This window comes from Neodiprion virginianus, chromosome 6 (assembly GCF_021901495.1).
Source record: "Neodiprion virginianus isolate iyNeoVirg1 chromosome 6, iyNeoVirg1.1, whole genome shotgun sequence".
Lineage (NCBI taxonomy): Eukaryota > Metazoa > Arthropoda > Insecta > Hymenoptera > Diprionidae > Neodiprion > Neodiprion virginianus.
Window position 1 is genome coordinate 7,492,577 of NC_060882.1, and position 20,001 is coordinate 7,512,577.

Below are 20,001 nucleotides of genomic sequence, written 5' to 3' on the forward strand. Positions count from 1 at the left end.
TTTCCGCCCACTCTAACTTACTTCGCTTCTATTCCTACTCCACTTTCTAAATTATCTGCAATTCTGTAATCTTCTTCCTTATGCAGAATAATTTATATTGCCACCGTTGTACCGACCGTACTCTTTTGCGGTTCTTAGAAGCTTTTGACCCCGGAACCTCAATAAATACCACAATACCAGCTATCTATTTGTCTCATGCGTAGTACCTGATAGGAAACTCCGGGATCAAGGTAAGGATCGCGACGCAAGTTGCAGAAACTCAGAGAGACGATCGTCGAATCCATTAATTACAGATGATGGCATCTGGCCTGGGCAACGTCCGATCCGAAATACCAGACGTTTCTACTTTCTTGGCTGATTACACGCCCGGCATGCATCGCCGTTCGTTCGTCTTATCGCTAATTGCAGTCTTTACATTCATCACTCCTGCACGTACGTTAATTGTAAACCTCTGACGTTTTATGACGCCGTCGCATAATCTGATTTATCATTTCGTCCCCTTATAAAACACGCGGTGAAGTGGAAGGTCTCTTCTTGTGCGGTGGTTTCAAGTTTTTTTCGAATTCTTCTTATATTCCACCCCGCGTAGTCTCGTCAAAACAGGTAAAAGGAAGCGAGGGGTGAACCTTGCTGCAAACGGTGGTGGGAAAAAAAGAAAACGGACGCGCGTTCGGTTCTCGAAAGAAATTTATTTATGCGAACAGGTTCAGGACGGGGTATTTAATTCCCCGGGGGGATGAAGCCGAGTTGTACCGCCTGGACGAGTCACGCCGTTTTGCTTGTTGTTTGGCCTTTTTTTCCCCAACTAATTTTATTCACGCTACCGTTTGCCGCGAAGCTTTGTCGGTCTCGAACTCTCACTTTTTACACTGGTTTTAACCCTCGGAGGAAACACGTGACTACTTACGGGGACGCTAGATTCCCGTCCTGTTTTGAACCCTCGGTAATACGAACAAATTTGTATAAATCCGCTCAAGCTTCACCCACTTTCAAGGATACCCGAAATTAAACCGTACTCATAATGTTTCATGATCGTTATAATTTACTTTCTCCGCGGAGACTCGGAAAATTATATCGCAGTCTGAGTTGATTTTCAGGGTTAATTAATCAACGGTGAAAATGGATAAACAAATTTATAGCGCGCTTTGAAAGTATTATCCGTGACTTAATTTCGCGGTCGTAAAAATAAAATTAGCCATGTAATCAATCAATGTTCATATTGGTTTCATATGTGTAATCAGCAATCGTTTTAGTGACCGAGTAGGAATGTACGAATAACAAATTTTCACTGAAATGACTGACCTTCGTGAAGTTTGAAAATTTCATAGAACTCGCAGTTTCATTTATTTACTTTAAAATACAGCGGTTTACATTCGTCGCTGTACTTTTCCCTGATGGTTCTGATAACTTGTGCGCGTAATAGCGAGTAAATCCGCATGTCGTACCGTAGAATTACGTACGGTATGTATGCATGTATGTGCGAAGGCGAGAGTAACGAGACTTAGGATTGAGTACATAAGTAAATTTCACTAAAAGAAAAGAAAACCTACGACAGAACGGACTCGAGCTAAACCGAGCATTTCCTTAATCGTTCCGTTTGAAACTAAGGTAAAGAATCACGATAATCGAGTACATCAATTGAGGTAAATTATTTATTATTAGATTTGCTGTGCGTCAGCCCCTTCGGGCAGTGATTTCTGTGACGTTGCGTTAAAACGTACGTTGATAAGTGTTGAAAATTGTTGCTGGCATACTAAACCAAAATCGTAGTTGGACTTTCTTTCTGCCCTTCCTCGCCTCTGCTATCCCCTGATTAAAATCCATTTAACAGGTTTAAAATTGCCTAATGTATGTGGTGAAATAATAGTTATATTTCAGGATTAAAATAATACATTATCGGTGGCTCGTTTCTGAAAACAATATGACGATGGCGAGCTCGTAAAGTAAAACAACTCTAGCATTACTCGACTGCAGCCCGTCGTTGGGGGGCACAACAACTCGACATACACACATAGTATACACGGATATACGTATACGCTATACGCGATCCAATTTACTAATTGAATCGTTCAGCCGATACGTCGACGCCTGGCACCGGGACGCCGTTGCGTGGGAGTCGAGATCCCGCCTCCGCAGGCGGAGCTTCAAAGGTATCCACCCACGCCGCAAGCTCTCAACGTCGGTAAAAAGCCGGGTTGAGCCTGAGCAACGGAGACGTTAATCCCCGATTCTAACGTCAGTATCATTCCAACCGTTTTCTCAGTCACGCCGCGCACGCGTCCTTTTGGTAGAAAAATTCACCGAGATTAATAACGAAAAATCCCGCAACGTCAGCCTCCGTTTGACACGTGTGTGACGATAATCACCCTCCACATTTGTTCTTTTAGTTTTCGTTAATTTTTAGTCATATATTTGTTACTTTTTTTTTCTGCAACTGTGCTTTCAAGGACCGTAAGTTCCGCTATAAGAAATTTCTTCGTATTCGGTAACCCGGGGAGGTTACAACCCCCGCGGAATCATCTTCGTTCTCGCGTTTGAGCCACAGTGACGTGCCTCGAACGTTAAAAATGTTGGGAGGCTACGAGGCTCAGGCAGAATATTACCCTCAATGGCATCAGCCGTACAACTACATGACCCAGCTGCCCTACGGTGAGTTTTCCATACAATTTTCACGACACAAGTGTTTGACTTATCTTTAATCGAATTTCGAATTCGTGCAACGCCGCTCATTCCCATCGTATTTCGTACGCGTTTCAGGACCCGTCGGAATTCCGGACCCGGTCGAGGTTCATTCGACGTATTGGGCAGCGGCGGATTCCGGAATATCCGGGGGCAGTTCGGGGGCCGGAAGTCCGGCGGCCTCGACGCCGCCGTTGATCGAAGAGATCGGAGTCCAGGAACCGTCGCACTATTCCCCTTCGTCGCATTCCTCGCACTACTCGAAATCAACGACGACGACGACGACGACGAACCACCACCATCACAATCACCATCATCATCATCATCACCAACAGTACAACGCCCATCAGATGACGAGTGGCTCGGGGCACCAATCTTATCCCGGTTTGATGTACCAGGCTTGTCAGACCGAGTCTGCGACTAGGCAGAGCGAATTTCTTGGGGGCTCGTTGCAGCCCTCCGACCACCTTCAACGCGTCCACGACGTCAGGGAAGGGATGGTCGTAAGGCCGAAACGGAGGAACACCGCGAATAAAAAGGAGAGAAGACGCACCCAGAGCATCAACAACGCCTTCGCCGATCTCAGGGACTGCATACCGAACGTACCGACCGACACGAAACTTTCCAAGATAAAAACACTCAGGCTCGCGGCTTCCTACATTGGGTACTTAATGGCGGTTCTCGACAGCGACGAGGGAGAGGAACCGCAGAGTTTTAAGGCAGAAATTTTGTCCAGTAGCAGGCGTAACAAGTCTCAACAAAACGCGGTGAGTCCATTTTATCCAACGTTTTTTACGGGGCTCGAAAGTTTGTCAATGGGGGATGAAGACCAAGGGAGATTTCGTGCACACGGTAATTTTGTCTTCCGGCGAATTCTTTTTGCCATCAACTTTTCGGCTCTACGTGCGTCGTCACGATTTTTAACATTCAGCCGTGCCAACGGGGCAACGTTTAGACACTAAACTAGGACGAGAAACCGATCTTTACGCAGTTTTTTTTTTTCGTCAGTGTTAATGGGTTAACGCGTTGACAAGTAGAACATAAATTGTAGTCGTAGTAGATAAAGCGAGTAAAGTGGTTGACACGGGCATGTATTACGTGAAAACAAACATCCGAGGGTATATCTGAGACATTAGTCTGCCATTGTTTATACGCAAATTAATAATTGTTGCAAGAGATTAGTTGAAATGGTGATTTACGCGGTGCGCGAAGAAAGCGCGCCACTCTTGTACTTTACAAAGTTTCGAAAAATCTCAAGAAATGAAGAGGAGATAAAATTTACGTTGTAGTATCGTTCCGAGACGATTTATTATTTAAGCTTGTCCCAGCTCGGTAGATTAGAATCAAAATGTGAAAACCACAAGAATATTGAAGAGCCGAGGATTGACGTCGGTGAACTTGTAATTCTAAATGCCCAAGCGTCAAAATGTCGAAACGTGCTAAGAATCTACGTTTCTTTTTTTTTACCCGTTTCCTCAATCAAACCAGTTGAAAACTCATCGCCTCGACTCGCTTGCTGCTCGGTAGCACGTCGAAATTTTTTCTCATCTTCATACCGCGTACGAGATCAGAGTTCGGCAATGAATAAGTGACGAGACTTGGGTTTCAACGTAATTTCATAAACTGGGTTGAATAAAACGGCAGCTTTATCTCTATGCTCTGCAAGATTCCGATCTAAAAGCGCATTTAGAAAAAAAATCTTAGGGTCATAACAAGTCGCAAATGTCCGCAATGTGAGGCTCTTTTTCTCGCCCAGAAGTTCATATCGCGAAGCTTTCGTCATGCTGCGTTAAATTTGTTTTTGTTCCAAACGAGTGTAAAAAATGGCGCAAGCTTCCAGATAATTGCGTTAAAATCATTCAAAAACAAACCGGCGATTGCGATTGGCTAACATAAATACGTTCAAGGTGAAATATAACGTAAATCGCGTTTACGCTCAAAGGTGTAATGTGATTAAAAAAAAAAAAGAAAAAAAGGAAAGAAAGAATAAAGCCATCTGCGGATGATTACAGTCGGTAAAATTATGTCACAATGCCGATTATTTATTGATACAGCCTAAACGCGTAGATCAACCGCCACATTCCGACGGACGCGTGTTGTAATTAAAAAAATTTATCTACATCTCTGGCATCGTGCTTGTCGCGGTAAACCGCGTTGATTGATTTGAGATGAAAATTGTCCCGAGATTCGACGAAAGGTTGGTTAACACTTCACCCAACAAAGTATCGAGCTCGAGTAGTGTGACCCTCTTGCTTTTTTCACTGTTTACAACAACTTAATAAAGCTGCTAGCGTTCGCAGTACACTGGCCGAAAGTAAACACGAACCGCAGCCTGACTCGAGCTGTTTCATCCACGAGTATTTGTCTACGAGTGCGACGGAATACCTCGCTTACGTACTTATGAACACGAATTTGTAATTCCCCATATCGCCGCTCTGTCAGAAACATCTGTCTCACAAACGACGTTATCAGGATTTAAATTTTCAATCATTTGTTCACTTTATGTTTCAACTCAAAGTTCAAGCCGAAAGTTTGAAAACATAACATAAAAAAAAAAAAAAAAAATGCTGAACGAATCAAGAAATTTAAGAGAATGTTCGATTCGAAACGAAAGTATAAACTCTTGTACAAAAATCTATGCTACAAAAAATATATTTTACCAGCACTCAAGACGGATTGTCTACTCGACGCGATAAATCTAAAACCTTTTTTTTATTCCTGACAAAGATGCAAAATGGGAGCGGTCCTGTATTTTGTATAACGTTTTACGAAACACGAAAAGCGTGCCTAGACGTGCAATAATCACAAATTCCGATATTCCGCGATTAATCTCTTTCAAGATTTTACGATAATTTCCTTGCCTCAAAGCCTAAAGGTTGATGATTTTCGTTTAACGAAGAGCTTTTTGTTTTACGGTATCCAGTTTTCTAGCCAGTGAGAAGGACAGAATGAAGATAATGTCAGGAATTATATATCCGCAGCATCTTATTTCGAAAGTCGCATCATCGCAAATTACGATCGCCTTGTGCGGTCGAATGATTTGTCGGCAGAAATGGGTATAAACGCGTCAGAAATTTGGACCTCTTTTCTGTTAGCAAGGTTAGTTTCGCGACATGGGAGGTCTTCGGAGGGGGGCGATTAGCTTCCGTGTTTTTCACCTGACGGTCAGACCGCTTCCGTAACAATTCCTCATCCTAGCTAGACAGATTAAGCCTGTTGAGCACGTTTTTAAGGTTTCTCTTGGTAATTTCCAACGATTTGCCCACCCGCGTTACAGACATACAGACCCACGTCTCCTGAAATTTTTTTCGGCATGAAAATTAAAGTTCAATGGCAAACCGTGAATTATTTCGATTCGTAAAGACGCTAAACTTGCTGTTTTTTGCAACTGTCTTACAGATCGAGACTTCCGGTCAGAGCACTTCCTTGGTGCAAGAAGAAGGCCCCAAGGGTAAGGGTAGAACTGGATGGCCACAGCATATGTGGGCCTTGGAACTGAAGCAGGAACCTCAGGCCTGACTGAAAGACGCCGCAGAGAAAGAGTCGAGGAGTTGATTGATCGGGAACAAGAGAATTTTTGCGACACGTGACGAACTGTGTATCACAAGAAATTAAGAAAAAAAAAAGAAAAAAAGTAATCGTACCTGTAAATAATACCGATTGTATATTACTGCTCTCGTGTACATGTATGTATGTAAATAAGAAGTTAATTGGATCGATTTTTTTCATTCCGTGCATTTTATCTTCTTCTCTGAATTATTCTTTTACCTACCAAAGAGTATTACTGTATATGATTCGATTGTGCATAGAGTTAAGGGAGTATAATTTTCGAGAGTTACGTATTTGTAAAATTTTGTATAAAAAAATAAAACCAGAAGAAAAATAAAATGAAAACAAATAAAAATACATTATTGAGTGAAGACTAATACGAATGTGAGTAAGTCATTTGAAATACCCTGTTTATCGGCCGTTTTCTTTCCCATAATAGTTTATACCTTAACATCAAGAATTCTGAACCTTGCAGAAGAATCGTTGAAGAAACGTCAAGTTAGGCGAGATTTAACAGGTGTCTGAAAATGATTAACGCGATGTAAGTACAGTAAACATCGTGTAACAAATCAAGGTGCTTTCGAGGCTTGGATGTCACGGTAATAAATAGATAAACACAGTAAGCTCGTTGTGTTTGAAAATTATGTACGAATAAAAAGACTTTCGTCTAGGCGGAAAATTAGACAAAATTTTACAAAATCCGGCTGCGACTATAATTGCACCGAAAACTAAGTTCTTCACAGACAAGGGTAAGGAATAAATACGAGAACTGGAACTATAGGTCAGGGGATGAGTGGAAAGCATATAGGAGAGATTTTTTAGGACGCCTATTTCGTGTCATGCTGCGGCGCATGGCCTGGCGCCAGAATTCTGACGTAACCCAAAACCGACGGACGCAAAGGGACAATTGAGGGTATCAATTGCAGAAGGGCGCCTGTCGAAATTTTGTTTCCTTTCGGACCGTACACAAGTGTGAGCGCGCACATTTTTCTCTCCCCCAAACTATCTGAGAAACGTAAGTGTGTGCAGCTTTGAAGGTTCGCCAAATAGAAGAGGAGAACAAATAACACAAGCAGGGAATAAAAATAAAAAGTCTACAATCTCATTTAGAGATGGAATGTTGCGGATTAACTGCCGTTTAATCGCTCGGCAACTAGATCTATTTAAATAAAATCACTCGTCATTTGAACGAATCACGAACTGTTGAGAAGATCGAGCCTCGGTATTATAACGGGGACCGAAATGACCAACGTAGATGTAACGCGACGACGCGACGGTGCCACTGGTTAAAATAAAAAAGAACTTAAAAAGTGTTGGGGGAGGAGGAGGGGGGGATAAGAATTCGACCCTGCCAACGTACAAAACTCGCATGATCAGAGGAGTGAGTAAATATTTGACGCAGAACTTTCAGAGCGTCGTCGATAGCGGTCCTTACCAATCCAAATATATCAAACCTCATCGCGTGTCTTGCCATATACATACCATAGACTATAGAGCGTGTCGCACATCGCGCTACGTATGTATCATATAGGTGTGCATACTCGACACAGTGTACGAGGGCATATAAACGATCCTCTATGAGACACAAAGTAATTAGGGAACCGCGTGACCGCATTTGTCAGTCTCCAATTAATGCCCTGAGAGTATAATATCATGATTTTATTTTAATTTGTTTACCGATGAGTCGATTCGATCGCGACTTTGAGCTCTTCTTCACCGTGCGAATGTTTAACCCTGGCACAAACAAGAGACCGAAACTACCTGCCTATATCGGCGCTGGTCCGTCAACGGTTTCATCGAGGAACCCGATCGGCTTCGGATCGTCGAGAAGGGGGCCGGAAAGTTTACATCGGCAATTACAAAGCTGACACTCCCGCCCGCGGGAAGGCAGCAGCCCGGAAAGAGTCCCTATTTGTCAACGACGAAGATGCACGTTTCTTCTTCGTCCTCTCTCTCTCTCTCTCTCTCTCTCTCTCTGCTCCAGTTGTTCCGGGGCTGACCGGATCGGTCAGGGAACCACCCCTTGAGTATCGGACTCTTGACCATGGCTAGTTTTCCGTTCCGCAAGCGGACGGTTCTGAAGATATTTGACACTAATGCGACAACTCCGCGTCGCCGGTTGGGATAAGTTATGTGACTTTTGGTGCCAACGTGCCGCAAGCTCGACTGAAAAACGTCGCGTTCTTCGCCCCTCCGTTCATCGGAAGCGACGCGTATTACGATCGTTGGTACCTCAATCGTATATACGCAGGTGGTATGCAGGGGGTGGTAGTCGGAGGAGAGTTATGACCCATTATGGACCGCGTGACCGAAGACAAAGAGAGAATGTCATGGGAGAGAGGGAACCCCGGGTGGGGAGAGACGGGGGGAGAAGGTTAATCCTATAAATTGATGTTCAGAGAGGGGGCGAGAGATATGGAGGAATAAAGGGAAAAGGCGGAGCTTCCGAAGCGCACGCGGACGAGCCGGAGCTGAGAATGAAGCCGCGTACAGCACCTCGCGGTGTGGGTGTCGCAGGAAAGTCATCGCAGATGGTCGCGGCCGGAGGATATTCATTTGTCATTCCGGCCATCGGGCGTATGTGCATACGACGGTACAGTCGAATCGTTAAAGTATCGTTAATTTTCCGTCACCGTCGCTCGTCGAGCGGGCAAGTCGCCAAAGGCGCGATTGGTGTGTGTTCCGGTTAAAAGTGTCAAAATATGCGAATCCATTAGTCTGGGAAGACCAGCGGAAGATAAATTGGGCTTTGCAACAGCGGTCAAGAACCGTCGGTCAACTTGAACCCATTGTACTCGTTGTCGAACAGCTTTTCTCTACGACTGTTGAATTTGCGGTGACTTTACAGTGTGCACCGCTTTTAGACACCCGCAAGTGCCGCCGGGTAATTGATCGTTCTTGAACAAAGGCGTGTACCATAATGGCTGCCATGTTGGACGGATACGTTAACCAGCTCGATAATTATTACGCCCATAATCAGTGTTTTCAACCAAACGCTTATACCGTACCTGCGCATCGCCAAGGTTAGTACAAAGCGATAAGTTGGATTGCGAGAGTTCAGGTTTTTTTCCCCACCCTGTCGTCGATATCCCGGAGTCTTTTATATCCGAAAAACAAATTTCAACTTTGATGAAAAATCGCAGGTGATTTGGTTTTTCATAAATTAGCAATGTCGTTTTAGAAAAGGTGATGGTAATATACTTGAATCTGGGAGGTGCCGATCTTCAGGGTGATTCGAAAAAAGCATATCTCGGTTTTCAGTGACGTACAGGATAGAAGCAAGAAATTTCATGCCAAGTTTTGTCGGAATTTACGAAGGCAAACCCTAACAGTGATATCAAATTATTCGTAGCAGTGTTATTCAAACGAATTGAAGAGATTTTAAACCTGATACGTGCCTAAGATCGTGTATATAATGTCATAGCGGTCAATTAACGAAGTTATCTGAAGGTAGCGTTGCGTAGAAAGTTCACGATAATAAATCTATTAAACTTTGATGAACGTTCAGATATTCAGAATAATTTTTTTTACAGTACGGTGAATCGATGCTAAGTGTTTGGGGATATTGTAACTAACATAAACGTAAAAACGTCGAGTCAAATACCGTTCTCAAAATTTTGTACATCGCGTGCCAACAGCAGTTCAAATGAACTTCAGTCAAATGAAAACTTTACTTCATGCTCGAATTGCGAATTATATAGCAAGAAGAAGGATGTTCAAACGTCAACGAGAATGTACAGTACATTTGCAATAAAGTTTAGAAAATATTATAATAATTTGCAATCGATACTCTGCACATATTTCCATTCGAGTAAAAGGAAATTTTGCGAAAGTCATTAGCCCAATTTCCCCGCCAAAACATGAAATAATAATTCATACCTCACACTTGACATCGCGGAACGTGGACTCGTGTCGGAACGAGGTTTAACATTCCGAATTATCGCGTAATCCACATAGCGTTGAAAATTTTCGTTTACATCGCGGCGAGGCAAAAAACGGAAATACTGGAAAAGAAACAAAACAAAAAAATATACAAATAAATAAAAATGAGCAGGGGTTACGGCTGTGAACTCGCGACGCGTTCTCCTTGCACCAGCAATCGAAGTAGGTACGGAACGAAGAAAAAGTCGGTTCCCCTAGTATCGCGGGCACGCGTCACGAGGCAACTCGAGGGTGTTAAAGCAGCCGGAATACCTACCGTAGGATATCTAGCCGCGCGGTGAGCTTTGTAAACTCTCGGAGTGACGGAGGCCAGAACACCTATCGTTTCCTCGCTGCACGGGGTAGTGGTATAAACACGCTAGATTTCCAGCACCTTCGTAGCGTTATTCTTAGGCCAGAAGTAGATACGGTTCTCCCGTACGTCGAGGCCTGACTAAACCTACCTACTCACCAATCTTCATCAGCTCGTCCATCCCGCATACATACGCGTAGGGTATAGCATACTTACTTCGCATGATAGCGACGTTCGGCTCGCACATCGCCACGATCATCATCCCAGTCGGAGTTTAACCTCGGTAAGAGTTGCACGACACGAGGCGTTGTAAATCAGCCGTTCGAACGGCGTTGAAACCCCGTTGCGATAGCGTAAAGATGCGAGGTCCGAGGGTCGATTCTCCAACCCTCTTCGATCGGGCCCGATCCTCACGATTCTTCGACTCGTAGAAAGACACCCTGGGCTGATCCGTTGCAGGTGGAAGCGCCGTTGTTCCAGCCATGGACTGTCACGCCGTTCCCGATAGTTCTTACTGGAGTCCGATGGACGCGACGGGAATATCCGGGGGCAGTTCCGGCTCCGGAAGTCCGGGCACTTCGGACACTCCACCGTGCCTGGAGGAGCTCGGGATAACGGATCCCCCGGCGGCGTTTCACCTCCACACCTATCACAACCAGAGCCACGTCGTAGCCTCGCACAATCATTACGGCGTCGGGTACCACGACCAGGTCGTCGATGGTCAAATCCGGGAGGACTACGCCCCCTGCTCAACATCGGCGGGTCAGGGTTCGTCCTTCAGCCTCGGGACCCCGGTGAGACCGGTCAAGAGGAGGAACACTGCCAACAAAAAGGAGAGACGACGCACGCAGAGTATAAACAACGCTTTCGCCGACCTCAGAGATTGCATTCCCAACGTCCCGGCCGACACCAAATTGTCCAAGATCAAAACTCTGAGGCTCGCTTGCTCCTACATCGGCTACCTCACAGCGGTCCTGGACAGCGACGAACCTCCGGCCACCTTCAGGGCGGAACTCGTACCCGGCAGCAGGCGGTCCAAGCAATCCGGGGTGAGTTGAACTGTAAAATTTGAAATTGGAATTAGTACGAATGACATTGCGAGAAGAAGCGATGCGAGGTAAGTGGAACCAGGTCGAGACAACTAAAGTGCGGATCACCCTGCGCGCTGACTGGACTACACAATTCATTCACTGAGTAGATCTTTCGATGGTGCATCGTAATCTCTAAGTATCAAATTTTTCCTCGAGTCAGGATTCATACAAAAATTTAACCCAATGAAGCACAATTTTTTCTTTGAATCGTTTTAAAACTATATTGGCACTTCCTGAAGTACACCACTTACGATAGATAAATACTGAAATCGGATTCAGATTGGGTCCAATTCATTGACCTAAATTTCAATGGGATGTTGAAGTTTCGTGTCACGTGACCCAAGTTTATAGAGCTATGCGCTGTTCCGAATGTAACCGAAGGGGCATATTTTGCATGATTTTGGAGAATCTTGTCAGCATGCAGTACTATTGTTGGGAATTGTTTGAGTCGCAGTCAAACGACCGGGTTGAAATTGTTTCTTTTTGTACCTCTTGTATTGTCCGCGAACCTTCCATGAGAAATAAGTCAACATCGAGTAGGTGATAATTCAATTAACACCCTACACCGTGCAGGGACGAGAAGAGAGATGGATAAAAGCACTCTTGATTACTCTTCATTGGTGCAGGGTAATATCTCCATCCCTTGGGACCGCAGCATGTCCCCTAAAATCGCAATATGTCACGAAATTCGGAAGGCCGGAGTCACTCACTACCGGAATATCATCTTATCTTGTTTTCTAATCAAATACAATTATCCCTTATCTTTTGACCGATCTCAACGCATCGCACAATGGCTGTACCGATATCTCGGTCCAGAATCACTAGCCATCTCCAGCGCCATAATTGCTCTGATTGAAAAGACATCGTCTGATCTATGACCGCAGCTTGGCAGAAGAAAGCGGAGCAGTTACTCATGGTACATAAGTACACGTTAGGTTCGTGAAAGCTTTCGTAAATTTGTCCATGTGCTGGGTAGTATAAATTCTATAATTAATTGCTGCAGCGATATGTTTCAGTTTTATCAATTCGTATCATTGCCAAATCAATTCCCGCTATTCGTACCTACGATGTCAATTGTCTTAATTTTACATTTCACGTCCGGTTTGATATTTTTCAATGATGTTCTCTGAAGGGAGAGAAAAAAATGAACACCGTTCGCTCGAAATCGTTTATGTACGCTTTTACAAAGTAGGTAATAACGGAAGAGAGGATAATAGTGGGACCATGAACGTCGGTCAAACAAGGGTGAAAAAAAAGAAAGAAAATGGTAGCTGGTTTGCTGACAGCTTGAAAATTACACTGATTATTCGGTACAGTCATTTCGAGTTGTTAAATTAGGGTATACCGCGGGGTCTGTTCAACGCTACTCTTAAAACGTCGTTAGAGGCCACCAACGCACGGCGGAAGTAGCATACATCCCTATTGAAATATTTTCCACGTCTGTTATTTCACCCCGTTGCACGTGACCGCATGTATAAGCAGACGTGTATAAAGTATATCCAATTAATTTTGCCAACATTCGGAACGTGGGTGGTTTTCTCTGTTGAGGACGCAACGATTTTTGCATTCAAGAATATGAAGCAGCTCAATAATGCTCCAAATGCAAAACAATTATACGACGCAGTAAGACTGATTCAAAAGATAAGATCCATCTTCGAAGAATGTTCGAAAATACAAACTGTACGTATGAACAGAGTAAAATAAACGTACATATCTACACAGCGTGCCAATCAGCTGAGAATCATTCGCGTAGACATTAGATGGTAAAAAATAAATGATGATCCTGATAGGAAGAAGGAAAAAAGTCGGAAAATGGACGTGTGCGTATATTCAAATTAAAACGTGGGAACGGAGTGTAAGGTTGAAGCGAACCGAGGCAGCTGTGAGGCTTGATTCGTCTTGGGCTCTACGAGAAGCTCGACACTTATTTCAAATACGTGTTTAAGCTATATGGAAAAAAAGTATGAACCAACCGTTTGTTTGCTTTGATAAGTATTGAAGTCGCGCACTTAGATCTCACTGAAAAACCACTCAATGCATGTGGCGTCTTTATTACTACCTTATATAGTATATTATTTTAGCGTTGCATATCTCGCGCTATATACTTTATCCACACCCTTTAGATAGTGTTTAACGAATTTATAAATAGCGCAAACCGAGGTTGTTTCAGCTAGACGCTTCTTTTCACATTTTTCATTATTATATATATGTATATATATATATATATATGTATTATAGTGGTCCCTGTTTGGGTGTTGGACAAATTTTCATTCGGACGCCCCTCAGATTTGTTCCAAATCATTCAAAAAATAAAATAAGTGTAAAGTTTCAAGCCTCTATGACAAATGAAACACGTGCCTCTAAGCCCCGATAATTTTTAACGTAAACTACGTGTTATAACCAGTTATTACGTTTTGCATGAATTTGGTGTAAAGCGAGGTATAAATCAAGGGACCGATTTGAAACTTAGCAGAGTTATTGCTTATAATGATAGGAACAAACCCTAAAAATTTCAAAACCACATGTATTTTACATTTAAATCTTTCGGAGCTTAGAGGCACGTGTTCCAGTTGACGTAGATGCTTGAAACTTTGCACTGATTTTATTTTTTCATTGATTTGGAACAGATCAGGGGGCCGTCCCAATGAAAAATTTTACGGCCCTTAAATAAGGGGATGTATAAATAATTATACATATATAATTGTTTGTTTGTTTCGTAAAATACCAACAAAAAAAACTACTATTCTTATTCACTATTCTTAGAAAGCGTTTTGTAATTTCAAATTGCCGCGAAACTCTCGGAATGTCGTCAAAATCCTTTCATATCATAGAATTTTTTGTAATCGTAGGTCTTCTGACTTCAATATATATATATTAGAAGCTAATTTTTGGAGAAATTATTTTTCATCACAGTTAAACCTTACGCTGCACACCGGGGTCAAAATTACCCCGATGCGTGTTCACCGTAAATTCCACATGAAAAACATCCAAAACAGTTTGATATGATGCTTGAGAAATAATGAAATATCGTAAAAATCGTTAATTCATTCTCTCTCCAAAAATTCAACTTCACTCAATCATATAAATATGTATTTTTCATCGCGCATTATCTCCATGTTTTTTTTTTTTTAAATCCCTGTGTCTCGAGAGTTACTCAATCAGTTCTCAGCTGAAAATATTGAAAATTCAACGAGTCATGATTTTTTGAGTCGACTAATCGATTTCCCGGTATTTCGTTGTTCAAGGAATTGTTTTCATTTTTAAAATTTCATTACGCTGAACATAACTAATTTTCCTCAAAATATAATAGTTAAAGAGTGTCCCTACATTTTTTTAAGTTATCCGAATCGATATCACCGTTTTTTACTTATTGATTCGTGACGTGGGGTCTCCGGCGACCCCGGTGTGACACCAGTGTTATACACAGGAGGTGTGCAGCGTAAGGGTTAAATTAAGTCATTAATTATTTTCGTCGTCAAACGCTGAAACACGAGTAAACGAAAAAAATGCCAATCGTATAAATATCAGTTCAAAGTATGCGTCTCGTTGCAGGTTGATCAAAGTCAGGAAGCGATATCTCAAGAACCTGTTGAGGAAACGAGGCGTACGAAAGGAAGAACGGGATGGCCTCAGCACGTCTGGGCCTTGGAATTAAAGCAAGAACAGCCTCCGGGATTATAGCCTAATTACCACGAACAGCCTGAGATTCATCCTACTTTATACGAACTGGGTATGTGACAAACAAGGTGGCGTGATAGATAAGTGCGGACATGTCACAAAAATGAGAGAGCATTCACGCTTTCGCCTCGGTTCTGAGAGTGCCATTTTTTGGAGAATATAAATCGTTCTCACGAGAAACGAACGATCATTTAAAATCAACAAGCACGACCACGAAGCTGATACATATTTTTTTCTTAAATTTGTCTTTGTTCAGAAGCATCACTTCGAAGAATAATTGTTTTCTTCAACTTCATATATGTTTCGTCAGTAATTTTCTACCCTGCAGAATTTGGGAAAAAAGATCAGCTAATTCGACCTCAATCGATATACCTACCGTAAAAAAAATATTCCCAACAAAATCATAGTGCCTACAATTTTTTATAAGTCGTTATTATATTTCAACTTTTACGAGCAGTTTCAATCGTCCTAAGATTTGCTATAATTTCGTTGTACCCAGGATTTTTAACAACGTCACGACGTAGGAATTTTTATTACTTGTCTCAAGTTTTGAAAAACGAACAGCTTTTGCAATGAGGTCGCGTTTCACGGAGGAAGATACATAAATTTCACGTTCACCCGGCTGGTTCAATAATTTTTTATTTTCCATCGATCCTTCCACTCGAATCGTCCGGAAAAATTATAATGCACTGTACCGCGGCGTGGCAAAAGAAATCGCGGGCAGCTGGTTGAATTATACGGGGAAACATTTGTCATTGAATTTTCCTTCATAAATATCTCTGGCGAGCGCGAGTGCGACATAAATTACGAATCAACGTTAGGTGGTCCAGGGAATCCCTTTTTCCGCGGGTATCTCGACGCAAGCGTCGCTTGGGAAAAATAGACACCGCGGAAAAGCGAGCTCGAAATCAACTAAAACAAACGATTGGTTTGAAGATTAAAGAAAAGCTCGTAAAGTGAGCGGACGGATGTTCAAGCAGGTCCGCTTCACTGTGCATCAATTTGAAAAGTGTGCGGATATCAAGTTGAAATTGGTCGTGAAATCGTTGCTTATTACGATAGTAAAGCGTACTTTCTGTTTTGAAATATTACTATTAACGAAGGGGACAGAGTTTATGGTGATGCAAGACACCCGATACCGCGAGGTTTAAATCCTGTGAGTCACTTTTTCTTCTTCACTTTTTCAACGAGACATCAATTACGCGCGGGTTCTGGTAAATTCGATATCTCCGAGTCGTAATTACGGCGCCAAAAGTCTCGCAACGTTCCAAGTCATGATTTAGTGTATAGTTTTGCTCAAATGATTCATCGACTCACCGCTGACGGCAGCTGTAGGTTTTAATTAACGCGAATCGGAAATTTGCATGCATGAAAATTTTTAGTGTGCCAATAATTCAGCTTTTAAAAAAAGCAATAAACATATGTAGCTCGCTTTTTGTAAATTCAACAAACAGACTTCTCACCTGAAACTGTTTGACGAAACTTTTTACCGCGGGTTACGTAATGTTCTAATTTCCATCGTTTCTTCAACTAAATTTTTATCTGAATTCTATTTCTTCGATTATATTTTGGCTCAACACTGAGAGGACAATTTATTACTGTATGGTGAAGCCAGTATTTATTACCATGTCGCATACTAAAACCATATTATCGATACACAAATATGGATAGCATATTTATTCAGGTTTAATTTATCGGTTTCCAATAAACTTTTATACAGCTTCGTGATCGTTTACAGTATAAAGTAACAAATATACAGCTATTTCCAAGCTTAATGCAATAAAAAAAAATCTCTATCGTTATAATAAATATTGATATCTTCCTCCTTCTCGTGATGAACATTGCTCGCTAGTTGAACTTTTGCAGAATTCTGATACGGAATAGAATTTAATCTTGCTCGAATAAAAATAATAAACTTTCGCAAAATTGGAATAACAAAAATCAGCTCGCCGGACGATTATTCAATAAGAATTGGAATCACGCGGTTCTGAGGTAAAATAATTAGGAAGCTAAATATATTTTGGCATTTTATTGCAATACGTTAGACATTATCAAAGGAAAAATTCGACGATGCTGTTTATTGAAATGCCAAATAATAAACCAAAATCGGTCGCATGAGCAACAAATCACCATCGAGAATAATTAAAAAAAAATATATATATATAAAATGCATTCTCGAAGGTGCCGAGTCGGAAAAGGTGGAATCACCAGTTCATTTTTCTTCGTTCTTTGTTAATTTTCAAATACTACGTAATATGTGTAAAGTTATAATATAATACACGCAGATAGATATTACATATAATTATGCAAGTATTATAAGTTATTTTTATCGACAAGCAGAGCCAGGACACGCCTGGTTTAAAGTATAACTGCTGCATATACGGTAATATATGCCGATAGCAATAAATATCTAGTGACTAAAATTCACCCGCATATGTACATTGTTAGCTATCTGTCTTTAGTGGCAATTAAGTCTTACACCAATGTGTTATACAGGCACTAGAATTCGCACGAAACCCGCCGAATATCATCGTGGACTTGGAGCTCTACGGTTAATAAATTTTTAAGCAAAGAGTTGAGCGGTAAAAAGTGATAATATTCGCGGATAATATATACATATTTATAGAATTATTTAACTTATTTTCCACAATTATTATTCATTTATGGCTATTTTGATATTTATTGCGTAAACAGCGTCATGTGTATGTATACATTGTTACATAGCGTATGTGTGTGAAATAAACGTGAACGTTAAAAAAGGCGTTCCGAGTGTATGAGAATTATTACGGCGGTTTCACTGTTCCCTTGCACTTTCGTTTTCATCAACGATTCGAATCGAAGACTCCAGGCCGGAAAAAAGACGGAAATTTTTCTTCATCCCATCGCGGCCACCCCTGCACCCTCAACTTCGAGGTTCAAATACCGGGTTGAGATATAAATCTGCATTCCAAACGGGCGACACTATGCGAGGCACGCTATTATTAGATAAAGAAGTAACGTTTTTCCTGTCGTCGGGTTACCGCCACCCTTATACTGATTATTCGACGCTGGATACGCGTTCCCGTTATTTTAATTGCTCGCGTAATTAGGGGTAGTTTTTCATCGGCGGGCGGTACCTGGGATCTTTTGAAGCCCGGCCGAAATACCGAAGGTGGGAATTCGTGTCTCACGCTTCTATACTTGTCTACAAGTTCATCCCGTAATTGGTAAAAGCGTTAATCTCCATTTATTTTCACTTGCATCGGCATACCGGTTGTCTTCTTATTCCTACCCTCGGCTACGCCCACGAATCAAAATAACGACATACATTCAGCATCCCTTATTCCGTCTGCATGGGAAATCCAACTCACGTCAGTCTGACGTTAATACCGTGACTAATATGCAGGAAAATAATTTTGCCACCGCATAAAGCAATTTGCTCATTGGTTTTTATTTTTTGTGTTTTTTTTTTTAAACATATTTACAGCATCTCCTAAACGAGTAGTCGAAATAGTCGATACAACGTAATTTTTTGGTTACGTTTTGTGGCGACTATTTTACAAACTTGATCCTCATAACAGTCTTCCACGATTATCATCAAAGTTAATTACGTGTTATTAAACAATTAGGAGTGAATTTTCGATAAATTTATGACGCAGAGACAATAATACCGTGAGTAAAAAAAAAACATGAGTCGTGCACGAAGCTTCGACCAGAGTTTAAGAATTGTATTGAAAAAGCTCGCTCGTCGCGTCCTTACTCCGCGAGCTGCCAAGACCCAATGGTCAAGCGAGGAGAATCGAAAGGGTATTTATAGCGTAAGGGGTTGATTGGTTGATCCTCAGATTGAATTGGATAATTGACAAGTTTAACCCGCGACTGATAGCCGGGGAAAGCGTTACGCATAAATTCGACGCCTCGCGCGAAGCTCGACGTTAAATCTGTTCATTCGTTACGCCGTATGGGGTACGCGAATACGTCGAGAAATCCACGTCGCCGACTTTCAATTGTTTCCGTTATCACCCGTCTCCCAAGCACAATCCCATTTTCAGGTGTATTTTGTTCCTCCTTTGAAAGTTGCAAAACGCAATAGGTACGATTTTCTGACGATCGAAAGTCGGTACGGTGATCATTTTCACAGAGCATACAAAATGCGTGTGTATAAAATGTCTGTACAACTCACCGAATGTTGAGAAATCCACTTTCTGTCTTGCTACAACGCTCTGTTCCCTCGTAGTTCACATTTAACACTATGCACTGTGAATTTCAAACAGTTCGTTCTGCCTTACTGCGCAAAATTGTTGACAAAAGTTGAAAAGCTCTCGATGCAACCTCGATTCTAATACGAAACCTCGTCATTGTCTACACACTCGCACCACACACTCGTTCAACTGTTACGATTAGAATTGTAGAATGAATGGGCTTTGAGACAAGCCAACGTACAAACGGATGCCGAGAAGGATCAGCGGTAAATGAAACCCGGTGTTATTGATGAAATTCTACGCGTTTCGGAGCAGAGTCACAAACACTTACGTTAGTTTACATTCACAGATTCGCCGAGTCACCTTTCACCCTCTGACTATCAGCTACGCGGCGATGTACGGTGTAAAAGGTAAACAATGCTAGTTTATGAAACGAGGAGAAGAAGCAAGCCTCTCGATTTGACTTTAAAAATGATTAGTATCGGGGGAAAACAGCTCGTCGGTATCGAGTGGTCCGTGAATGGTGATGCGAAGGTGTATTATCGGACAGGTTCGTTCTAAACTCGGTGCGTCTAATTCCGTATGGGCG

The 20,001-nt window shown here is 42.0% G+C and overlaps 2 protein-coding genes across 3 annotated transcripts; both read left to right on the forward strand.

Annotated features, from left to right (window-relative positions):
• The first annotated feature begins 2,234 nt into the window (after window positions 1-2,234).
• LOC124307634 (heart- and neural crest derivatives-expressed protein 1-like) lies at window positions 2,235-6,277 on the forward strand. Its single transcript, XM_046769539.1, has 3 exons — window positions 2,235-2,649; window positions 2,758-3,446; window positions 6,079-6,277. Exons 1-3 carry the CDS (start codon window positions 2,568-2,570, stop codon window positions 6,196-6,198), a joined length of 891 nt encoding a protein of 296 aa, XP_046625495.1. The 5' UTR covers window positions 2,235-2,567; the 3' UTR covers window positions 6,199-6,277.
• Window positions 6,278-8,759: 2,482 nt separating this feature from the next.
• LOC124307635 (heart- and neural crest derivatives-expressed protein 2-like) lies at window positions 8,760-19,850 on the forward strand. 2 transcript variants are annotated; one of them, XM_046769541.1, is made up of 4 exons: window positions 8,760-9,251; window positions 10,922-11,511; window positions 15,106-15,283; window positions 19,762-19,850. In XM_046769541.1, the coding sequence occupies exons 1-3, from the start codon at window positions 9,149-9,151 to the stop codon at window positions 15,232-15,234; spliced, it is 822 nt and encodes a 273-aa protein (XP_046625497.1). In that variant the 5' UTR covers window positions 8,760-9,148; the 3' UTR covers window positions 15,235-15,283; window positions 19,762-19,850. The 2 variants fall into 2 exon arrangements, with proteins under 2 accessions (XP_046625497.1, XP_046625496.1); XM_046769540.1 differs by lacking the exon at window positions 19,762-19,850 and having other exon boundaries at window positions 15,106-17,990.
• The last annotated feature ends 151 nt before the right edge of the window (window positions 19,851-20,001 follow it).

What these genes read in the sequence shown, in the direction of transcription:
- LOC124307634 (XM_046769539.1), top strand. Translation starts at nt 2,568, where the DNA reads ATGTTGGGAGGCTACGAGGCTCAGGCAGAATATTACCCTCAATGGCAT. An exon ending in CATGACCCAGCTGCCCTACG is followed by an intron (nt 2,650 to 2,757) that starts GTGAGTTTTCCA and finishes TACGCGTTTCAG; the next exon opens with GACCCGTCGGAATTCCGGAC. An exon ending in ACAAGTCTCAACAAAACGCG is followed by an intron (nt 3,447 to 6,078) that starts GTGAGTCCATTT and finishes ACTGTCTTACAG; the next exon opens with ATCGAGACTTCCGGTCAGAG.
- LOC124307635 (XM_046769541.1), top strand. Translation starts at nt 9,149, where the DNA reads ATGGCTGCCATGTTGGACGGATACGTTAACCAGCTCGATAATTATTAC. An exon ending in CGTACCTGCGCATCGCCAAG is followed by an intron (nt 9,252 to 10,921) that starts GTTAGTACAAAG and finishes GATCCGTTGCAG; the next exon opens with GTGGAAGCGCCGTTGTTCCA. An exon ending in GGCGGTCCAAGCAATCCGGG is followed by an intron (nt 11,512 to 15,105) that starts GTGAGTTGAACT and finishes GTCTCGTTGCAG; the next exon opens with GTTGATCAAAGTCAGGAAGC.